The sequence below is a fragment of the Amblyraja radiata genome, chromosome 18, assembly GCF_010909765.2.
Source record: "Amblyraja radiata isolate CabotCenter1 chromosome 18, sAmbRad1.1.pri, whole genome shotgun sequence".
In the NCBI taxonomy this organism is placed as follows: Eukaryota; Metazoa; Chordata; class Chondrichthyes; order Rajiformes; family Rajidae; genus Amblyraja; species Amblyraja radiata.
The window spans coordinates 36,884,063-36,905,692 of NC_045973.1; the positions used below are offsets into that span (position 1 = coordinate 36,884,063).

A 21,630-nucleotide genomic window follows, 5' to 3' on the forward strand; every position below is an offset into this window, starting at 1 on the left:
TGCCAAGGTTGCCCGGCTGGCAACAGGGAAAAAAAGTTAAGCGAGAGCCCTGCATATACTTCCACACTGAAGAAAAGCCTTTAGTTACTTTTGTGATCTAAATATATTAGGGAGCACCCAAATATATTTAGATCACACAAGTAACTAAAGGCTTTTCTTCAGATGCAGAGCGGGTGCAGCGGGAAGGCTGACGGGCACAGATCGCCTCTATTGTCATTAGCCACTTCATGTACTTAGACTTACATCTGGATACAAATAACAAGCATTTTTTTTAAAGAGGCTCTACTAAAACAATGATACTTTAATGGTGGGTCTTGATGACGCGTTTTGGTACTTTGGACATTGACTGTTGGGGAGACAAGATGGGAAACGGAGCCCTGTAGATAGACACAAAATGCTGGAGTAACTCAGCGGGACACGCAACATCTCTCGTGAGAAAGAATGAGTGACACTAATGGTGGAGACCCTTCTTCAGTTCAGTTTGTGGTTGTCAGGACCAGCCGCATTAGAGCCACGTGGTCTGCCGACTGGGAATGAGAGCCATCAGGGGTCTTTGCTGTCAGGGTTGTGCAGATGTAAGGGAGAGATCTGTGTTGTTGTTGAGGTGGGTAATGTAGGGGGAAGAGGGGAACGATCAGGCCAAGAATGAGACAAGTTGGGGATAGATTATTTGGAGATTTTGTTTTGGGGCCTAGGTCTCGGGTGAGTTAGGTGGTTAGGGCGTGGGGATTAGGTGATCAACAGATTGGGATAGAGGTTGGGTGATGGGGGAGAGAGGGGGAACTGATTAAAATAGTAGAGGATTAAAGGCAAGCAAGAGGCTTAACACATTGATGTCAATTCAGCACTGTATGGAAGGACCACATAGTCCTGAAGGGGCACATGGACGGTTGTTCCAGGAAAATGTCCAGGTGCTCCTACAATGCTCCATCAGCTTGCGCTGTCCTGACTTGGAAATCACCTCACGGATGCTAGAGCAACTCAGGCTCGGAGGAAGCTCATCAAATTTCCAGAATATCACGTCGTGAACCAAGGAGGGTCATGGTCATGTTCAATATGGCAATATGGCAATACTCCATAAAACTAGAAATTTGAACCTTTTCAATATTGAATTTCAATCAGTACAAAAATATGGTTTTGTATAAAGTCATCTATTTTTTAAGAAGGTTCCATTGTTGTTTTTGTTCAACTGTGGAACGCCCATTCACGGCGTTGTTAGGACATGACTGAATCAGCAATCTATTCGGCATCTACAATTTCTTAGAAAACTGTTACTGGCATAAACATGCTTAGCTATGGTAATTAAGATTGTCATCATTTTTGATTCATTTTCAGAAATAAGATAATTTGGTCATTGAATTTTACAAAACAAGGCACTACCTTTGTTATTATTTGCTGTTTTATTTAAATCCCTGTTGACCGTTGGAAATGAATGATAAAGGTTGTGGCGGCCAGAAGAAACTGGGCGAGGCAATAGCTGGGAATGTGAAAGCTCTCTCAGAAGAGACAGCTTGAACATCATCAAGGGCGCTGGCTACCAAACTGTTTTCCAAGTAATTTACTTTGCCGAATCGAAAATAGAAACAAAATGCTGGATTAACTCAGCGGGCAGAGTATATCATCGGTGTATAAACCTTCCATTTCGTCTCCTTCTCTGAATCATCAGACTGAGGAACTAGTTGATGAATAGAATTTATTTTCCATCACTGGCTCAGAATTAATTTTGTTTTATTGACAGAGTAATTTGAGATGAAGTGAATGTAAAGACTACCCTTCCCTTTCTTCAGACATTTAGGATTTTGTTTGTATGTTAGACAGAGCGGCACACTGGCGCAGTGTTAGATCAACCGCCTCACAATGCCAGGGACCCGGGTTCGATCCTGACCTCGGGTGCTGTCTGCGTGGAGTTGGTATATTCTCCCTGTGACCACGTGCAAGTCTCCAGGTGCTCCGGTTTCCTCCTACATTGCAGACGTGCGGTTTTATTAATTGGCTTCTGGGAAAAAAACGCAATCAGTTGAAGATGGAACAGAACGCAGATGCTGGAATCTGCATGAATAATAATAATAATAATAATATATTTTATTGTCATTGCACATAAGCACAACGAGAGTTGGTATGCAGCTTCCATCCGATGTCATAACTTAAATAACTAATAAAATTTAGATTTAGATACCCCAAGAACATGGTTTGTAAAAAGAACAGTAAAATAGTCAAATCAGTTCAAACAGACTAAAGTGCAAATGTGTCTGTGCGACGTGACCATCCGAGGGAGACAGTCCATGGGGGGTGGGGGGCACTCAGCAGGGCCGGAAGTGGCTAATGATGCTGGAATCTTGAGCAAAATACAAATCTACTGAAAGAACTCAGAAGGCCAAGCAGCACCTGTGGAGGGAAACGGAGAGAAAGAAATGTCCCGACCCAAAACATCATCTTTCCATTTTTCTCCACGGACGCTGCCGGACCTGCTGAATTCCTCCAGCAGGTTTTGTTTTGCTCAACATTTAATTGATTTTCTATGCTTGTTGTAATATTTTAATAATGCACAGTATTTCGTCAGTGTGACTTCTTCAAATTGCAATTTGGGTGAGGCTAATTTAGCTGACTTCCTCCTTATCTGTCTGATCGGCTAAAATAGTCTGAAATGGTTTGAGGTTCTGAGTAATATGGCAATACTCCATAAAACTAGAAACTTGAACCTTTTCAATATTGAATTTAATCAGTACAAAAATATGGTTTTGTATAAATTCATATATTTTTTAAGAAGGTTCCATTGTTGTTTTTGTTCAACTGTGGAACGCCCATTCACGGCATTGTTAGGACATGATTGAATCAGCAATCTATTCGGCATCTACAATTTCTTAGAAAACTGTTACTGGCATAAACATGCTTAGCCATGGTAATTAAGATTGTCATCATTTTTGATTCACTTTCAGAAATAAGATACTTTGGTCATTGAATTTTACAAAACAAGGCACTACCTTTGTTATTATTTGCTGTTTTATTTAAATCCCTGTTGACTGTTGGAAATGAATGATAAAGGTTGTGGCGGCCAGAAGAAACTGGGCGAGGCAATAGCTGGGAATGTGAAAGCTCTCTCAGAAGAGACAGCTTGAACATCATCAAGGGCGCTGGCTACCAAACTGTTTTCCAAGTAATTTACTTTGCCGAATCGAAAATAGAAACAAAATGCTGGATTAACTCAGTGGGCAGAGTATATCATCGGTGTATAAACCTTCCATTTCGTCTCCTTCTCTGAATCATCAGACTGAGGAACTTGTTGATGAATAGAATTTATTTTCCATCACTGGCTCAGAATTAATTTTGTTTTATTGACAGAGTAATTTGAGATGAAGTGAATGTAAAGACTACCCTTCCCTTTCTTCAGACATTTAGGATTTTGTTTGTATGTTAGACAGAGCGGCACACTGGCGCAGTGTTAGATCAACCGCCTCACAATGCCAGGGACCCGGGTTCGATCCTGACCTCGGGTGCTGTCTGCGTGGAGTTAGTATATTCTCCCTGTGACCACGTGCATGTCTCCAGGTGCTCCGGTTTCCTCCCACATTGCAGACGTGCGGTTTTATTAATTGGCTTCTGTAAGATTGCCTCTAGTGTGTAGAATGGGAACGTGGGATAACATAGAACTAGTGTACGAGTTGGCGTGGACTGGGTGGGCGGCCAGTTCATGTTGTTTCCATGCTGTACCTCAAAACGAGTAAAATCGCGAGTTCTGGAGCCAGTTTCTGTTCATTAGATCATAGCTAATCCATATCTTAACTCCATTTACCTTTTATGGCCATCTAATCCTTATTATCCTTGCCTGACATATGTTGATCAGTGTTTGGTATTTGCACAGTACAAGCTTTCGGAGCAAATGCGTTCCTATGTTTTAAAACAATTTGAATTTAAGCCAATATGAGACCAAGTTATTGTGTGTATTTATGCACTTGAAATAGTTGTGTTCTCAGAGTAAAATCGGAAACTATGGCCCACATAAATAGGAGGGCGAGAGTAACAACTTTGTTTAATGGAGAGCAATGTCAGTAAATAAACTAGCGCTCAAATGATGCTTATCATCTCCCTTCATGGCAATGAGGGTTCCACTAGTTAGCTGCAGGGAGGATGACTGACCGTTTGGGAACTAGGAGTCAGACTGAAAATAAGTGGCTGTCCGTTTACGACTGAAATTAGGAGAAGTTTCTTCACTCATGAAGTGGTGAATCTTTGGAAATCTCCGCAACTGGAGACAATGAAGGTTCAACCATTAATTTGCTTTCTGGTTATTAGAAGATTCCTCAGCCATGAGGCTAGGGCAGGAACATGGTGCTGGAGCAAAGAGCAGCCGCATTGTGTGGAATGGTTGGGGTGAACTCATTGCTTTCTATTGTCCCTATTTCTTAGCCTCTGACCCTTTTGAATGCAACCAGTCTTTTAACAAGTAAACTTGTAGCATAGACTACAACAAGTAACTCGCATGCATCAAGCAGAATTTGTCATTGAGAGAAATATTATCCACTGCACTTAGATTCCCTTGTTTGCGATGATACCATGGCAATGTTTTACATACACTTTTAACATCGTCTACCCATGTCCTCCAGCAATGTTGCCTGACCCACTGAGTTACTCCGTGTTCAAAAGGGAACTGCAGATGCTGGAATATCGAAGGTACACAAAATTGCTGGAGGAACTCAGCGGGTGCAGCAGCATCTATGGAGCGAAGGAAATAGGCGACGTTTCGGGCCGAAACCCTTCTTCAGACCAGACCAGAAGGGTTTCGGCCCGAAACGTCGCCTATTTCCTTCGCTCCATAGATGCTGCTGCACCCGCTGAGTTCCTCCAGCAATTTTGTGTACCACTGAGTTACTCCAGCACTTTGTCTCTTTCTTTGTGAGCTAGCATCTGCAGTTCTTCGTATTTCCAAGATCCCTCTACTGTGTGCCCCTGTCCAGCCCATTATTCCTCCGCCAACTGAGGACCAGCTTTCCACAAAGTAATCACCACATGATTCATGCAGCATTAATCTCTGTGGCAGAAGAATATGAAAGGCAAGACCACAGGTGAGACCCAGGACATTTATTCCACCATTACTCAATGCAAGGTTAGAGATTTCTCAGTCAATCTTCAACAGTATTTTGCACCCAGTGCATAGGCGAATATTTTGCCCAAAGATAGGCACAATGTGCTGGAGTAACTCAGCGGGGCAGGCAGCATCTCCGCAGAAAAAGGCTGAGTGACATTTTGGGTCAGGACCCTTCCTCAGACTGAAGAAGGTCCCGACCTGAAACGTCACCCAGCCTTTCTCTCCGGAGACGCTGCCTGACTTGCCGAGTTACTCCAGTAGTTTGTGTCTATCTTTGGTATAAATCAACATCTGCAGTTCCTTGTTTCAACAGATATTTTGCCCTTTCGTTCAATGGTGGTGTACAAATCTTCCACAGAGCAAAGCTTCATAAGTCAATCAATTTCAGAGCCACTGAATGAGATAAAATATTTTGTAAAATGCAACTGGATTATTTGAACTGAATAAATATATTGCTCAGAGAAAAAAGGTGCTATAAAGAGTATATCTGCATCACGAACTGCAACATCAGAGAGTCCACACCTCTGCACCTTGGTTCTGTTGTGTTGTGGCTATTTATTACCGATGGTGTGTTCTGTGGTAATGTTCTCAGTGAAACGATGAATGGTGGAAGCAGCGACACTATACACACTATACAACAGAAGTCTTTGTATCCAACATCATTGTTTTCAATTAGGGAATTTCTCTTCCAAGGAACAGTTGGGCTAATTCTGAGAAAAGAGACATATCAAAATAAAGAGAAGGTGCTATCTATACTGCCCGAAGTGCTGATATTACAATCAGTTTAACTTCCCTTGAATTAATTTATCTTCCTATTTAAAGATGGTAACACAATCCTTCCCACTCTCAGCGTCACAGTGTTCTTGTGCGATTGTTCTTGACGGATCTGAGATTCTAGCGGAAGGCAGATTTGCTTAGGGTCGGAGGGAAATTAAATTAGTTGGTCAGATGATGGCATGCTGTAAAACAGGAATAATCTCATTCAACCTTTACCCCCATGCAATGGATTTAAATGAACGGTTTGTTACACCCAGCCTTACTTCACCCAGATCAGAGACAATCCGGCAACAGTGTAACAGATTAGTTTAGTTTAGAGATACAGTGCGGAAACAGGCCTTTCGGCCCACTGAGTCCGCACCGACCAGCGATCCACGCGCATTAACACTATCCTACACACACTAAGGTCAATTTACTCTTGTACCAAGCCAATTAACCTACAAACCTACACGTCTTTGGAGTGGGAGAGGAAGCCGAAGATCCCGGAGGAAACCCGTGCGGTCACAGAGAGAACGTACAAACCCCGTACAGACGGCACCTGTAGTCGAGATCGAAAGTGGGTCTACTGGTGCTGTAAGGCAGCAACTATCGCTGCGCCACCGTGCTGCCTTACTACGTGTTTTGACTTGTTACTAGAAAGTACATCGTAAAATAGACCCTTGGGTGAGGCACCAAACTGTCAAGAGCCTAACCTGCGTTACCATCTTTGGCGGAAATATAGTTACATCACAATATATGTTTATTTTAGACTTTAGAGATACAGTGCGGAAACAGGCTCTTCGGCCCACCAATCCACACCAATCCACACTGACCAGTGTTCACCCCATACACTAGTACTGTCCTACACATCAGGGACAATTTACAATTGTCAAAGCCAATTAACATTCAAACCTGTACGTCTTTGGAGTGTGGGAGGAAGCTGGAGCACCCGGAGAAAACCCACGTGGTCACGGGGAGAACGTACAAACTCCATACAGACAGCATCCACAGTCAGGATCGAACCCGGATCTCTGGTGCTGTAAGGCAGCAACTCTACCGCTGTGCTGCCCTGGTTATGTTTACATTTTACTCTGCTCTGCAGAAGATGTCTGTCCACCCATTACTCTGGGAGGAAGAGATAAATGCCAAAGATATAGAGAAGGAAGTTATATTTGGTCCCCCCACTTAAGGTCCTTGGAGATGATTGTTCCCAGGAACTTAAAAGATTCCACAGATGTGACTGTGGTGTTGTTGATGGTGAGTGGGGTGAGGGGAGGGGGAGCTCTCCTAAAGTCTACAATCAATTCTACTGTCTTAAGAGCATTGAGCTCCAGGTTGTTGCTACGGCACCAGGACGCCAGCTGTGACACTTCCTGTCTGTAGCTTTGCAGCTGTAAGATCACTTGAATTAAATAAGCTTCTGCTTGACTTGACAGCCGACCTGTTTGAGTGAGTCTTTGCTCCACGCATTAGTAATAACGTCAGATACAGTATCATTCGTAATTGTGTTTGATATTGATCACTGACTGGCTGACAGTCCCAGGCCAAGTGGCTTTATCAGGTGAGTTCTTTGCAGATTGGTTAGATAAAAAGGATTTAATCTTTGTGTTATTCAATGACTAGGTGACGTACCCTACAACCAGTTCAATGTAAGTAAGCCCTAACATCTTTGCCTTCTTATTTCAGAGGCGCATTCTCTGAAGTGGTGCTGGCGGAGGAGAAGAGGACCCAGAGGCTGGTTGCCATAAAGTGTATCCCCAAGAAGGCTTTGGAGGGTAAAGAGAACAGCATCGAAAATGAAATCGCTGTCCTTAGGAAGTAAGTAGTAGGGTTTACATAGAAAACGACAAATAAAGGTTGGTGGGGTATAGGGGTCATAAGATCAAAAGTGATAGAAGCAGAATTAGGCTACTCAGCCTGTCAAGTGTACTCCACCATGGCTGATCTATCGCTCCCTCCTAACCCCATTCTCCTGCCTTCTCCCCATAACCTCTGACACCCGTACTATGGGAATTGCAGAAGTGAATGGTTTCTAATTACAACTCAGTTAAAATAAAGATATTCTTTTTGTTAGTAATAACTTGCACCCAAGTGTGAAAATTCTTAGCAAATTATTTATTTAGGCAGGTTGCACTGTGTAGATCAATCTGTTTCATTCCACTGAGTGGGTGAAAGTTGATGTTTTTACCACAGGGGCCTTAAAGTAATCAATATTTGAATTTTCCATTTACATCAATGCTGTTGCAGGGTTTTTCAGACAGTTTGTTAATTTGCTCTTCATTGCAAAAAAAAATTACAAATCCTTTCCAATTAATCATCCTACCATAAGTAGAGAGTAGTCCTGAACTACTATCTACCTCATTAGTGACCCTTGGACTTTCCTTGGTAGACAAGAATGCTGGAGAAACTCAGCGGGTGAGGCAGCATCTATGGAGAGAAGGAAATAGGCGACGTTTCGGGTCGAGACCCTTCTTCAGAAGAACTAGCTTTTGTCTACCTTCGATTTTCCAGCATTTGCAGTTCCTTCTTTGATTGGTCTTTTCTGGTTTTACCTTTCCTTATCATGTATCTATGCACTGTAAATGGCTCAATTGTATTCATCTATTGTCTTTCCGCTGACTGGTTAGCACGAAAGCTTTTCACTGTACCTCGGTACACATGACAATCAACTAAAGGACAAAGGACATTTATTGTCACATACACCAATTGGTGTAGTGAAATTTGAGTTGTCATTGCAGCACACCAATAAAATAAACACAACATTATAGAATTTAACATTAAACATAAAAAACATCCCCCCACAGCGGGATCAACGTTTCCCACTGTGAGGGAAGGCAGCAAAGTTCAGTCCACTTCCTCCATGTTCACCCGTGGTCGGGGCCTATTTGAGGCCTCCGCAGTCGCCGCTACGGCGGCCCGATGTTTCAGGCCCTCTCGCCGGATGATGGAACTCTCAGCGGCTTAGAGTTTCGAAACGGCCGCTTGCTACCGGAGACCTCGGCTCCCGAAGTCCACAGGCCGTGCTGGTCGGAGCTCCAACACTGGCGATCTCGGCGAAAGATCCCAGGCTCCGTGGTGTTTAAAGTCAGCTCCGCCGCGCTGGAAGCTCCGCAGACTACAACTCCACGATGTTGAAGTCGGCAGTCCCAGCACTTCGGAGCTCCAACACGGCGACCCGGGTAAGGCATCGCCCGCTCCGCGATGGTACCTCAGTGAAGTTGCAGCTCGAAGCTCTGGCCATTCTCTGGCAGGAAAGGCCGCACCTATGCAGGTGGTAGGTAGCGAGGAGGGGACGAAGATGCAGCTCGGAGGAAGGACGCATCCTCACCCAGGTAGGGACTGGAGAAAACAGTTCCCCCCCCCCCACCCCATCCTCCACATAAAAAGACTAAAAGGCCTCCAGAACAAAACTTTTTAACAAACTAAAAAAAAAAAAAAGGTGAAGAATGAACAGTTGCAGGCGAGGCTGCCACACTCTATGGCACCACCAGTAAACGGAACTGAAGTGTGAGAGATACTAGAAATCAAAAGAATGTAAAGAGAAAACACTGGAAATACTCAGCAGATTTGGCAGCATTTGTGAGGGGAATAAATGGAGTTAATATTTTCAGTTTTCTGACCTTTCAACTGAACTGGACAATTTGAGCGATGCATGGATTTGGATTACTTTTGAAATGGAGTCACTGTTGTAATACAGGAAACCAAACAGCCAAATGTTGAAACATGGAACTGCAGATGCTGGTTTAGAAAAGAAAAGCCAGAGTGCTGGAGCAGTGGCTCAAGCAGCATCTCAGGAAAACATGGATAAGCGACTTTTTAGGTTGGGACCCTTCTCTGTTTCCCTTTAGGACAGTTTGTGAGCAGTAAGATTCCATCACCACCAATGTTCTAATGACCAGAAATCTGATTTCAACAGAGGGGAGAACTCCCTTGGTTTTCTTCAAAATAGTGCAGAGTGACATTTCACATCCATCCAGAGAATGTCTTTGTCCTTAGTTTAACACCTCATCTAAAAGACGACACTTCCAACACTCCAATAGTCACTGCATTACAGTCAGCCGAAGTCAAGTCCAAAAAGGATCACCCTAACATAATGAGACCTACCTTCCACACCAAAGCACCCCACCAAAGCTGTTATATTTGAACTTCACATTAGTTCTCAATGTAGATGAAGCGCCAAGGCCTCTTTTATTGTACATCCACCCTGCAGAGATGACGCTAAGTTTTTCCTGTGTTGAGTGTTATCCCACAGGGATGGATTAGTCCAGGATTTTGGCCTGAATCCTGAGCGGAAAAATAAGTTGTTGCTTCCTACTGACATTTGCATTTCACCTGAAAATGAGAGACACAAACTCCAACAACACATTTGTTGCGCTGATAAAGATTCCCCACCATATTCAACTGTGCTGTGTAGTGGGGCAATGAATGATGCAGGGTAATAGTGCAGGATTTGCCCGAGTGAGTGAATTGTTTGTGAGTGAGTATGCTGTCTTTGGGCAGAGATGGAAAAGCAAGGTAGGATTCTAAAATAGGAAGGAAGCTAGGTTGTGAGGAATTAAGCTTTTGATGATTTCAGCGATGCCATGAGAAGAATTCATGATTTTGAACAACAAAATACATTGCAGAGTTGCTAGTTGGCGGTTGGCAATGACTGAGTGATGTTTGTCTTGGAAAACGCATATCGTTTTGCAAACTGAAAAGTTAACAGCAGTGTTTTGTTTGGAATAAAATACCGTTCAATGTTAATGGTCAACATGTTACTTCAGAAATGTGTTTGGTGCAAATTTCTTGTGGAATTCCACTCTGTCCAGAGGAGATATAGAGCTGCTGCACCCGCTGAGTTTCTCCAGCATTTTTGTGTACCTTCGATTTTCCAGCATCTGCAGTTCCTTCTTAAAGACTTATTTTTACAGACTGGACTAATTGGGGATTTTTTTTGCTGGCTTCACCATGAGTATTTGACCTGTTCTACCGGTGTCGTTGTGCACTAATCACCTCAATGTTGTCGTACCAGGAGGAGGCAGGAAATGGCCAGATAACTGATCAATGAGCTTCATGGATTTGCCTTTGCAGTTCAGATCAGCAATTATCAACAGTGTTATTTCCTCACTGCTCTTTGACCTGTTGAACAATGATACATGGGTAGAGGTGAGAAAAAAGGCCAACAACCCATAAGTGACAAACTGTTTGTGATGACATTGTAAATGACAGCTTTATTTTTTATTTCAACAGGTTTGATTCTAAGTACTACTTCCTGAATCCAATATCAATGATTTGCTATATTGCATGATCAACGACCAGTAATAGATAAAGAAAAAATGTCCCTAACCTTTTCTAATGGTTCTCCTGTAAATATGTGCCCAGATTGTTTTTATATTTTTCTAGATGTAGTTTTATCTAGTAAATGTCTTGCACCAAATACTACTTGTGTTCATCAATTTATGCTTAAATCCTCTGAACATTAATTCACATTTTGTTTTGTAAGGTACATTCTATTAACAATCTTTGTAGTTGGGTTTCCTAATCTCTAATCACTTCTATTCTGTGGAATAATTGTTCTTTATCTCGGCAAACAATTTTATGTTACTCTTCAATGTTCTGTATCTGCACAGGAGCATGGAAATTGCAACATTTGTCACTCAGTCCAACTAGTTCATTTTACTGTTTATCCACCATGTGGGCAAAAATCCAAATTCCATGTGCATACCATTTCCCCGAGCCCAATTATTTTCCCAAGTCTCTAACCTCGACCTAAATATTGATGTCATTTATTTAAACCAACTCCAGAAGTGCATTCCATGATCAAGTCAGCCTTCTCTTCAGAAATGAAATCTCTTTCTTTCAGTTCTAATTCCCTTTCAATTCTCTGTCATGTATTTTATATTAACTGGTAGTTCTTTTCATCTTCAAGCCTGCTATATCTTTAATTTGGAATTATCAACAAGCTCTCCTGCCTGGAATTAAATAATTCCTGAAATAACTAAACTGGACATTGTTCATTTTTACTCTGCAAGCCAGAAGTCAGGGATATAAAATAATAAGTTTTACAGTTGCTGCAATGACTCCTTCATGACTAGTAATTATCCAAAGTATTATGGCCTTCACAGAGGAGAAATGAAGCCATCTTTTTACTGATGGAGGAAACTAGGTTGGAGGAAACTACGTAGCACAATCAGAACAAAGCAAAAAAACTCTTAGCCTGTGACTTCCTTTGTTATGCATCTCCATATTAATTGGGAGAAAAATAATTCCTGTTTATGTGCTATATCTATATTTAGGACTTCAGCCAGTCCTCCCTTCCTTGTTTGAATAGACTGTATTGATCTTTCAGGATTTCCTTATTTACTGTAAGTTCATCCCTTCTCTGCTGTTTTCATGTTCTTTCTCAGAATTATTCACAGAGAGGTGAATAAAAAATCCATATGCCTTTTGGTCACTCCGTAAATTACACATAAATAGTCTCTGACACATTTCAAATCACAAAGTTTGCTTGTCACACTGGCATTTTAAAAACTTTGCAATATGATCTTTCAGTGTGCCACGGGGCAAATTGATGGTTTGACGTCATGTTTATTTGGCAATGAGGAGAACAGTACTGTGATGGCCGTCAGCCTGGTTTGGTGATTGAGTTGCAGCATCCTTTCAGATCAGTGTGATGGAAGAATTTTTATTGAAATATAAACACTCTGTTCTGATTAGAGTGGTTGCATGCCAGTTACCAAGCAATGTTGTATTTTGCTGTTTCCATTACAACAATATCTACATGATCTGTAGCAAGGAAGGCTAGACCAAGTTTATTTATAGTGTGAAATTTATCCCTTGTATCCCTCCCCTCCTCCTCCAGTTCCAAGTTCATTGGTGGTGGTGTCTCTCCGGTACCCTGTACCCTGCCCAAGTCCTCGCTCTTGAAGGGTGAACTTGGACAATGGGGAAAACGAGATCATGAAGATTGTTCAGGAAGAGCATGACCTTGCATTCATTTCATGCCCAAGCACTTGCATGGGAATCAGGAATAAGGAAGCCGAAGACAATAAATATGTTCACTAAGAATGTAAATAGGATCACATAACTCAGCACAGACCATAATTGGCATTCTGTGAACTTAAACAGTTGGGCACATCAACGTCAGTGCATCTATCAACTGAGGCACACATTGGGGTAGATGCTTTCAGAGTTGATGAATTGTCACAAAAGCTGCTCTCTCTGCAAATCTCTGGAGTATTTCCAATGCCTTCTACAGCAATTCTTGCAAAGAATTTCTCAGTGATTCACTAGTCCCTCCTCTGCTGGCTGTGTGTGGCAAAAATAATCCCTCCCAAATCCAGACTGCCCACAGTATGATATGTGAGACATCTGATCTGCCTGATGTCCGTCCTTTGCATTGCTATAAGGGGAAATAGAGCACATTGGCAGATAAATGTTGCTGCATCCATATTTGTAGTAGGCCATGGCATAACATTTAAATAGCCTCCAAAGTAACGGAATGTATTGGGCATTGCACATTGATGTGGGGAATATATACTGCCTTGCCCTTTATTGAAGATGATCTCAAGAGCTCCTTGGACAGAGGCCAGGGGAACAGAGGATCGGAAAATAAAATCATTATGAAATCGAATGACTGAACTATAGGGATAAATAAACTTGCTGCTGCAGTTCAGTTGTATTTTGATAAGCTACAACGTAATGTATATCTTAAAAGATAAAAGAACCACAGATGCTAGCACCTTGCCTAAAACACAAAGCTCTCGAGTAACACAGCGGATCAGGTGGAAATGGATAGGTGAAGTTTCAGATTGATTGTAGTAGAGGGGAAACAGGTTGGGGCGGGAGAAAGTTTAGCAAGTGATAGGTGGATACAGGTGAAGGGGCTTTAATTGGCAGGTGGACAAAGTCTAGAGATGAAGAAGGGTCTTGACCCGAAACGTCACCCATTCCTTCTCTCCAGAGATGCTGCCTGTCCTGCTGGGTTACTTTAGCATTTTGTGTCTATCTTTGGTATTTCTTTCATCTGTTTGTTGTGGAGAGGAGAACGTTCTAACATCCATCCATTGGTAAATGTAAGGACAATTACAGCATCAAGTGAAGTTGAGTCTATTGTCATACGCAAAAAGTGATTGGAGGAAAGTAGCTGTTCCTAAACCAGGTCAAGTGAGAATTCAGGTTTCTGCTCCTCCTGCCCTACAGTAGTAGCAAGGAGGGCATGAGCTAGATGGTGGGGATCTGGTGAGAGAGGGCACCTTCTTGAGGCAGCACCGCATGTTGATGCTTTTGATAGAGAGGAGGGGTGTACCCGAGATGTATCAGGCTGAGTCCACCACTCTCTGCAACCTCTTGTGTTCCTTTCATTAGAATCGCTGTACCAGACAATAATGCAACCAAGGATCCTAACCCAAAACGCCACCTAACTGTGCTCTTCAGAGCCACTGCTTGACTGGCTGAGATACTCCAGTACTTTATGTCTTTTTTAATAAACCAGCATCTACAAGATACTGAGTCTGAAGAAGGGTTTCGGCCCGAAACGTCGCCCATTTCTTGTTCCCATAGATGCTGCTGCACCCGCTGAGTTTCCCCAGCAATTTTGTGTACCTTCTACAAGATACTGCTACACTGCGAGTCTGAAGAAGGGTCACAACCCGAATCGTCACCTATCCATGTTCTCCAGAGATGTTGCCTGATGATGTAACGTAAGATGTTAACTCCCAGGAATGTGAAGCTGTTAGCTCTGCACTGTAGCCACACCAATGAAAACTGGCACTGGCTCGCAATTTCCCCTTTCAAATCAACGATTGGACCTTTGGTTTTGTTGACGTTGAATGAGAGGCTGTTGTTGCTGCATCATTCAACCAGGTGTTCTATCTCTCCCCTGTACACACTGACTCATCACCAGCCGTGTTTTGGCCAACAACCGTGGTGATCTTACCAATGGCATCGGAGCTGTACTTAACCAAATGGTGCTGGATGTAAAGAAAGTAGAGCAGGGGACTCAGCATGCAGTCTTGTGATTCACCTGTGTTGAATGTCTTTGGGAAGGAGATGTTGTTATCAATGTGCATTGATTGGTATCTGGTGGTGGAGATGCCAAGAAGCAAGTTGCAATGGGAGGTATAGAGGCCCAGGTCCTGGAGCTTGGTAATGAGTTTGGGGGAGTTGATTGTGTCACACGCCAACCTGTAGTTGACACAGCAGCCTGATGTATGTATTCCAGTTATCCAGATGGTCCAGAGCAGGGTGGAGAATAAATGAGACAGCATCTGCTGTTGTCCTGTTGTGGCGATCGGCAAATTGAAGTGGTTCCAAGACATTTTCATTGTAAGGAGAAATAAAACATTCAGCACAGTTGCATTGGTTCAGACACTCTGCTGGAATACATGAGTTAACAGGTTAAATTAATTGAAGAATTAATGCAGGTGAAAGCACATGGAGAGGAACATGCACAATTACCTTGTCATCTAAATAAAAATGGAAAATGCTGTAAATATTGAGTATGTCAAGCAGCAGTTTGTAGGTTCGTGCTCATTGCTTACAATTGGGAAAAGTTTTAAATGAATTGAGTTCAATGAGAGTCGGTAGTCAGAATCCTTTCACGTTGTAGTGGTATCGAAAGCAAGAGGACATAGCACTAAGGCAAGAGGAAGGATTTTTAAAGGAATGTGAGGAGCACATTTTTACACAAATGGTTGATGTCTAGAACGTCCTGCTAGAGAGAATGATGAGATCAGATGCAATCACTACTAGAAGGATACAATCCTAATGCGGGCAGATGAGCTTATTGTAGATGAGCAGAAAGTTGGCATGGTCATGCTGGTCCAAAGAACCTGAGGCTGTGTTGTTCGACTTGTAACTAAGGTATTTTGGACCCTGGATGTTAAAAGGGAGGAGAACAACTTGAAAACTGTTAAATCACCTACATTTGCGTGGAAGAACACTATGGGGTTGGAAAGTGGCCTAGAGTTCACATTATAGGAGTAGAATTAGGCCATTTGGCCCATCAAGTCCACTCCGCCATTCAATCATGGCTGTTCTCTGCCTCCTCATCCCATTTGCCAGCCTTCTCCCCATAGGCCTTGACACCCACTCTAATCAAGAATTTGTCTATCTCTGCCTTAAAAAATATCCACTGACTTGGCCTCCACGGCCTTCTGTGGCAATGAGTTCCACAAATTACCTACCCTCTGACTAAAGACGTTCCTCCTCACGTCCTTTCTAAAAGAGTGCCCTTTAATTCTGAGGCTATGACCTCTGGTCCTAGACTCCCCCGCCAGTGTAAACATGCTTTCCACATCCACTCTATCTATGTCTTTCATTATTCTGTAAGTTTCAATGAGGTCCCCCATCAACCTTGTAAACTCCAGCGAGTACAGGCCCAGTGTCGAGGAAGGAAAGTTCCCCACAGGATGCTGGGTTGGGATAGAAAGAGATGTCTGGCAATTGTTACAGAACCACCAAACCAGAAACTTCTTTGCAGCCAGTTTCTTGACATGATTGCCAAAGCATTGGACACCTTTAGATGCGCATCAGGCTTCTGGCGGTTATAAAAAGTTGATCCGAATCTTGTAACCTAGAGTAACCAGAACAGCCAGAGGACATAGAATAGTAATGGGAACAGGTGCAGTCATATTTTAGTTTAAGGCTTTTGAATGGTCTTTGTTGACTGGCACCGTTTATCTGATTCTTTTTAACATGCCCAGCTTAAATAACTTATCTACAGAATATAATCAGCTTTTTCTTTCTTTTGTAAAAGACGTCAATCAGGTTTCCAATGTCTATGATTCTCCAGCATTTTGAGATCTGGTCTGTTGAGCCTAAAACCGGTTTTGACTATATCTTTTTCAAACATTTGGCACAGAGGAAATTAGTCTGCTAAAATATAAACAGAAAATGCCAAAAATGCTCAGCAGGTCACGCCACGTCTGTGGGAAGGGAAACGGAGATAATGTTTCAGATCAAAGACTCTTCATCAGAATGGGAAGGGCACAAAAGAAGCCCGTTCACTGTAGGGAATGGGTGGGGGGACAAGTGGGGGGGGGGGGGGGGGGGAGGTATTGGTGCATGTCGCAGATAGGGTTGAACCTGAGGCGACCAGAGGGATAAGCTGCAAGCAAACTTCTCTATTCAATGAGTGAATGTGAGCAGTTGGAGAGCGAGAAGATAGACAAAAGAATGCAGAACCAAATGAAGAATGCAGAAATAAAATGCAAAATCCAGAGCAGGAAGGCATGCTCGGCTGGTGAGTCTGAGGATGCGCGGTACGTCAGTCTGAGCACGTGTTGTATGTCAGTGAACGTGAGTAATAAGTTAGTCTGGGCACGTGTGGTTGGTCAGTTTGATCATGTGTGGGAGGTCTCTCTGATCATATCCTCTATTCCCAGTTGAGATATAAGGGGGAAAGTCCCAACAGACAAGCTAGGCCAATATCGCAGATGTGTGACTGACACAGATAGTAATCTAGTTTTTGTTGAAAGTAACCAGAATTTGATTAATGGTGGCCAGGAATCCCCTTCCCTCTCCCTGCTCCATTGCCCCACTCCTAGAACATTGAACGTTAGTCCGGTCAAGATTTGAGTGTGCCTGTCATATCCAAGAACCCAAGGTGGATTTTCTGTATGTAATGTTTCCTGATTGTATAGTTGCACTAATTTCAGCTGCAACATAATGATGTTCCTCTAATCTTAGGTGAAGAAGGGTTTCGGCCCGAAACGTCGCCTATTTCCTTCGCTCCATAGATGCTGCTGCACCCGCTGAGTTTCTCCAGCATTTTTGTGTACCTTCCTCTAGTCCCATGTTGCTCCATGACTCAGTACAGTTGTGCGCCCTCATATTTGCCTGAACAATACCAAAAGTTGAACATTGAGCTTTTAGTTTCTATAATAATAATAATAATACATTTTATTTTTGGGCGCCTTTCAAAACTCCCAAGGACACCTTACAGAGATTAACAAGAATAATAAAACATATAATCAGAATAAAATAAATAATAAAGACATCACAAAAACACAAATTAAAAACAGAATTCAATCCAAAGACAAAAAAAAAAAATCAAAAACACAATGTGAAGAGAGAGCAGCGGCAGCTAAAGCGCGCCAGCGTCCACTCTCCCTTCCGACAGCCATCTTGGACACAGACTAACATGTTTACTTACAGACAAAAAATCATCCCCCCACAATGGTTACCACTGTGGGGGAAGGCACAATGTCCAGTCCCCATCCCCAGTTCACCCAAAGTCAGGCCTATTGAGGCCACCGCAATTGCCTCTACGGAGGCCCGATGTTCCTGGCCGTTCTCACCGGGTGGAGTTGCCCCGGTGTCGGGAGAGTCCTCTCAGCGGCTGGGCCACCTGGAACGGCCGCTTCCTAGCTGGGGACCGCGGCTTCCGAAGCCGACAAGGCCGCGCCGGTTTGGAGCACCCAGGCTCCCGACGTTAGAGTCGGCGCCGCCTGCTCCGCAGACCCGCAGCCCGGAGGTGTTGATCTCGGCGGTCACAGCTCACCGGAGCTCCAGCGCGTCGATCCAGCACGGCGACCCAGGCAAGGCATCGCCCGCTCCGCTCCACGATAGCGCCCCAGCGCTGTGCTGCCACCGAAGCCGAGGTGCTGGGCGGTCCCCGCCAGGAAACGGCGCTCCACGCCCGCTGGTAGGCCACGAGGACGGGTCGACGGGGCAGCCCGGAGAAAAAACTGCCTCACCGACCAGGTAGGGACCTAGAAGTATAATTACCTCCTTCCCCCCACATTAAAAAGTCCATTCTCCAACAGACAAAGGACAGGACTTACAAAAAACTCCAAAAAAGTGAGTTAAAACGGACGGCTGCTGGTTAGCAGCCGCTCCCCAAGATGGCTCCTCCCACTATTTGAGCCATCGTCTGTGATGGTGTCACTTTAATTTCATTTTTTGTGCTTCACTAACACATCAGTCGCCGCCCCAGTTCCACTATGCTGTCTGCCAAATCTGGGGGGGGTTTTTGCGCAGAGTCTCATGAATATTTTTCTTCCCTTTGAGATAAAACCTGCAGAGTTTTATAATTACTTTTTGGGGAAAAATTCAATCCCATCCCATTCCCATTCAAACCATTGTGTCCTTGGTCCATTCCACTGTTCCAAAAGAACTCCAACTAATCTTCAAGAACAGCACTTTATTTTATCATTTCAATATAATTCAATATCAATTCGATATTGATTCGATATACAGCAGACTTCTGGATTCAACAATGAGTTTAGCGTTTTCAAAGGATAATTCTGCTATTTTTTATTACCATTACTAGACCTTATCTGCTGACTCTTCACTTGTTCAACCACAGTCTCCTTATGCCTTTAGTCATTTAAATCCACTTTCTACTCTCTTACCGAACTGCCCTTCAGTTCGATCTTGCACTTTCTCTGCACCATTAACATTTTTTGCCCCTCATGAAAGGTCATCGACCTGAAATGTTTGCTCTGTTTCCCTCTCTACAGGTTCTTCCTGACCTGCTGGGCATTGCCAACATTTTCCGTTTTAATTCACCTTTCCAGTGTCCGCGGGATGCAGTGTCAGTGAATTGATTGGACCAGTGTCAATCTCCACAGAACACAGAGCGTTCTGAGCTCGTCATCAATTTTTATTATACTGTGCTTCATTTAAAAAAGGCTGCCATAAAGTTAATGTTGTAACTGCAGCGTTACTGATAACATCTGCACAGAATTTGAAGGAAATTTTGTTTAATGCAAAGGGATCTACCCTCGCAATTATGGAGGCGGGTTGCTAGGAACAGAATAAAAATGCCTCGGGGAGAGCTTGAGGGCGGTGAAGACAATTTGACATATTATGCATAAATGTGAAATGCTTGCATCATGGCACCCGCACGCCTTCTTTAAATAACGCAGCACACGTTTGGGTCTCATCCAACTGAGCAGGAGATGGAATTAAAGGGGGCTCTTTAGTTTATGGAGCCTGTCCATCACTGAATGAAATGTTCTCACATTGTCTTGTATCATTTGAAGGGAACGATTGGGTTTATTGAGTCTACAGCATGTCAGTTTTCAGAGTAATCCCATCGATTCATTCCTCAACTATTGTCTCTCGTGAGCTTATCAACTGCCCCCAAGGCCCCGACTCTCCTGCCACTACGCACCCACTTGCCCAACCAGTATATCTTTGGGATGAAGGGAGAGGAGGAGAGGGGTGGGTAATGATTCAATTATACATTATTGTCATATATACAGGGCCCTCCATAATGTTTGGGACAAAGACCCATCATTTAATTATATGTCTCTGTTTTGAGATTTGTAATAGAAAAAAATCACATGTGGTTAAAGTGCACATTGTCAGATGTTAATAAAGGGTATTTTTATACATTTTGGTTTCACCATGTAGAAATTACAGCAGTGTTTATACATAGTCCCCCTCATTTCAGGGCACCATAATGTTTGGGACACAACAATGTCACGTAAATGAAAGTAGTCATGTTTAGTATTTTGTTGCATATCCTTTGCATGCAATGACTGCTTCAAGTCTGGATTCATGGACATCACCAGTTGCTGGGTGTCCTCTCTGGTGATGCTCTGCCAGGCCTGTATTGCAGCCATCTTTAGCTTATGCTTGCTTGTTTTGGGGGCTAGTCTCCTTTAGTTTTCTCTTCAGCATATAAAATGCATGCTCAATTGGATTCAGATCGGGTGATTGACCACTCAAGAATTGACCATTTTTTAGCTTTGAAAAACTCCTTTGTTGCTTTAGCAGCATGTTTGGGATCATTGTCTTGCTGTAGAATGAACCGCCAGCCAATGAGTTTTGAGGCATTTGTTTGAACTTGAGCAGATAGGATGTGTCGCTACATTTCAGAATTCATCATGCTACTACCATCAGCAGTTGTATCATCAATGAAGATAAGTGAACCAGTACCTTCAGCAGCCATACATGCCCAGGCCATAACACCCCCATCACCGTGTTTCACAGATGAGGTGGTAGGCTTTGGATCTTGGGCAATTCCTTCTCTCCCTCATACTTTGCTCTTGCCATCACTCTGATATAAGTTAATCTTCGTCTCATCTGTCCACGAGACCTTTTTCCAGAACTGTGGTTGCTCTTTTCAGTACTTCTTGGCAATTGTAACCTGGCCATTATATTTTTGCAGCTAACCAGTGGTTTGCATCTTGCAGTGTAGCCTCTGTATTTCTGTTCATGAAGTCTTCTGCGGATAGTGGTCATTGACAAATCCACACCTGACTCAAGTTCAATTTCAAGTTCAAGTTCACATTTATTGCCACATGCAGTGGAATCTGACTTACCATGCAGCCATACAAATAAAACAAAAGAGCACAATACACAATAGAATATAACATAAACATCCACCACGGTGGAATCAACATTCTTCACTGTGGTGGAAGGCAATAACTTTGTAAGTCCTCCTCCTTTGATCATCTGCGGTCGATGCCGTGAACCCTCTACAGATGGCCCGATGTACAGGCCCTCTCGTCGGGATGCTCAAAACTCCGACGTCGGGACGGACGGACACTCCGCAGCTTGGAGATCCCGAATCCACTGCATCCTACCGGAGACCGGGGCTTCACTATGTTATAAGCCGCAGGCCAGCGGTTGGAGCTCTCAAAGTCCACACTGCGCCCGTGGCTGTAAGCTCCGCAGCTTCAGTATGTTATAGGCCGGCGGTCGGAGCACTTTTTCTGGTAACCACGGACAAGGGCTTGCCCGCTCCGCGATGGAAAGTCCATGCCGAATACGCAGCTAGAAGCTCAGCTTCAGGATGTCGTAGTCCACGGGCCAGCGATCGGAGCACTTCTTCTGGCCACCCTCGGCAAGGG

General features: G+C 43.5%; 1 protein-coding gene across 2 annotated transcripts in view; it reads left to right on the plus strand.

The window, feature by feature from the left end:
* camk1 (calcium/calmodulin dependent protein kinase I) overlaps positions 1–21,630 on the plus strand; it is a 187,617-nt gene that overhangs the window by 115,639 nt on the left and 50,348 nt on the right. For both annotated transcript variants that reach the window (XM_033037171.1, XM_033037172.1), the window contains exon 3: positions 7,526–7,657. In XM_033037171.1, coding sequence (XP_032893062.1) covers positions 7,526–7,657 — 132 coding nt within the window. The remainder of the gene's footprint in view (positions 1–7,525; positions 7,658–21,630) is intronic.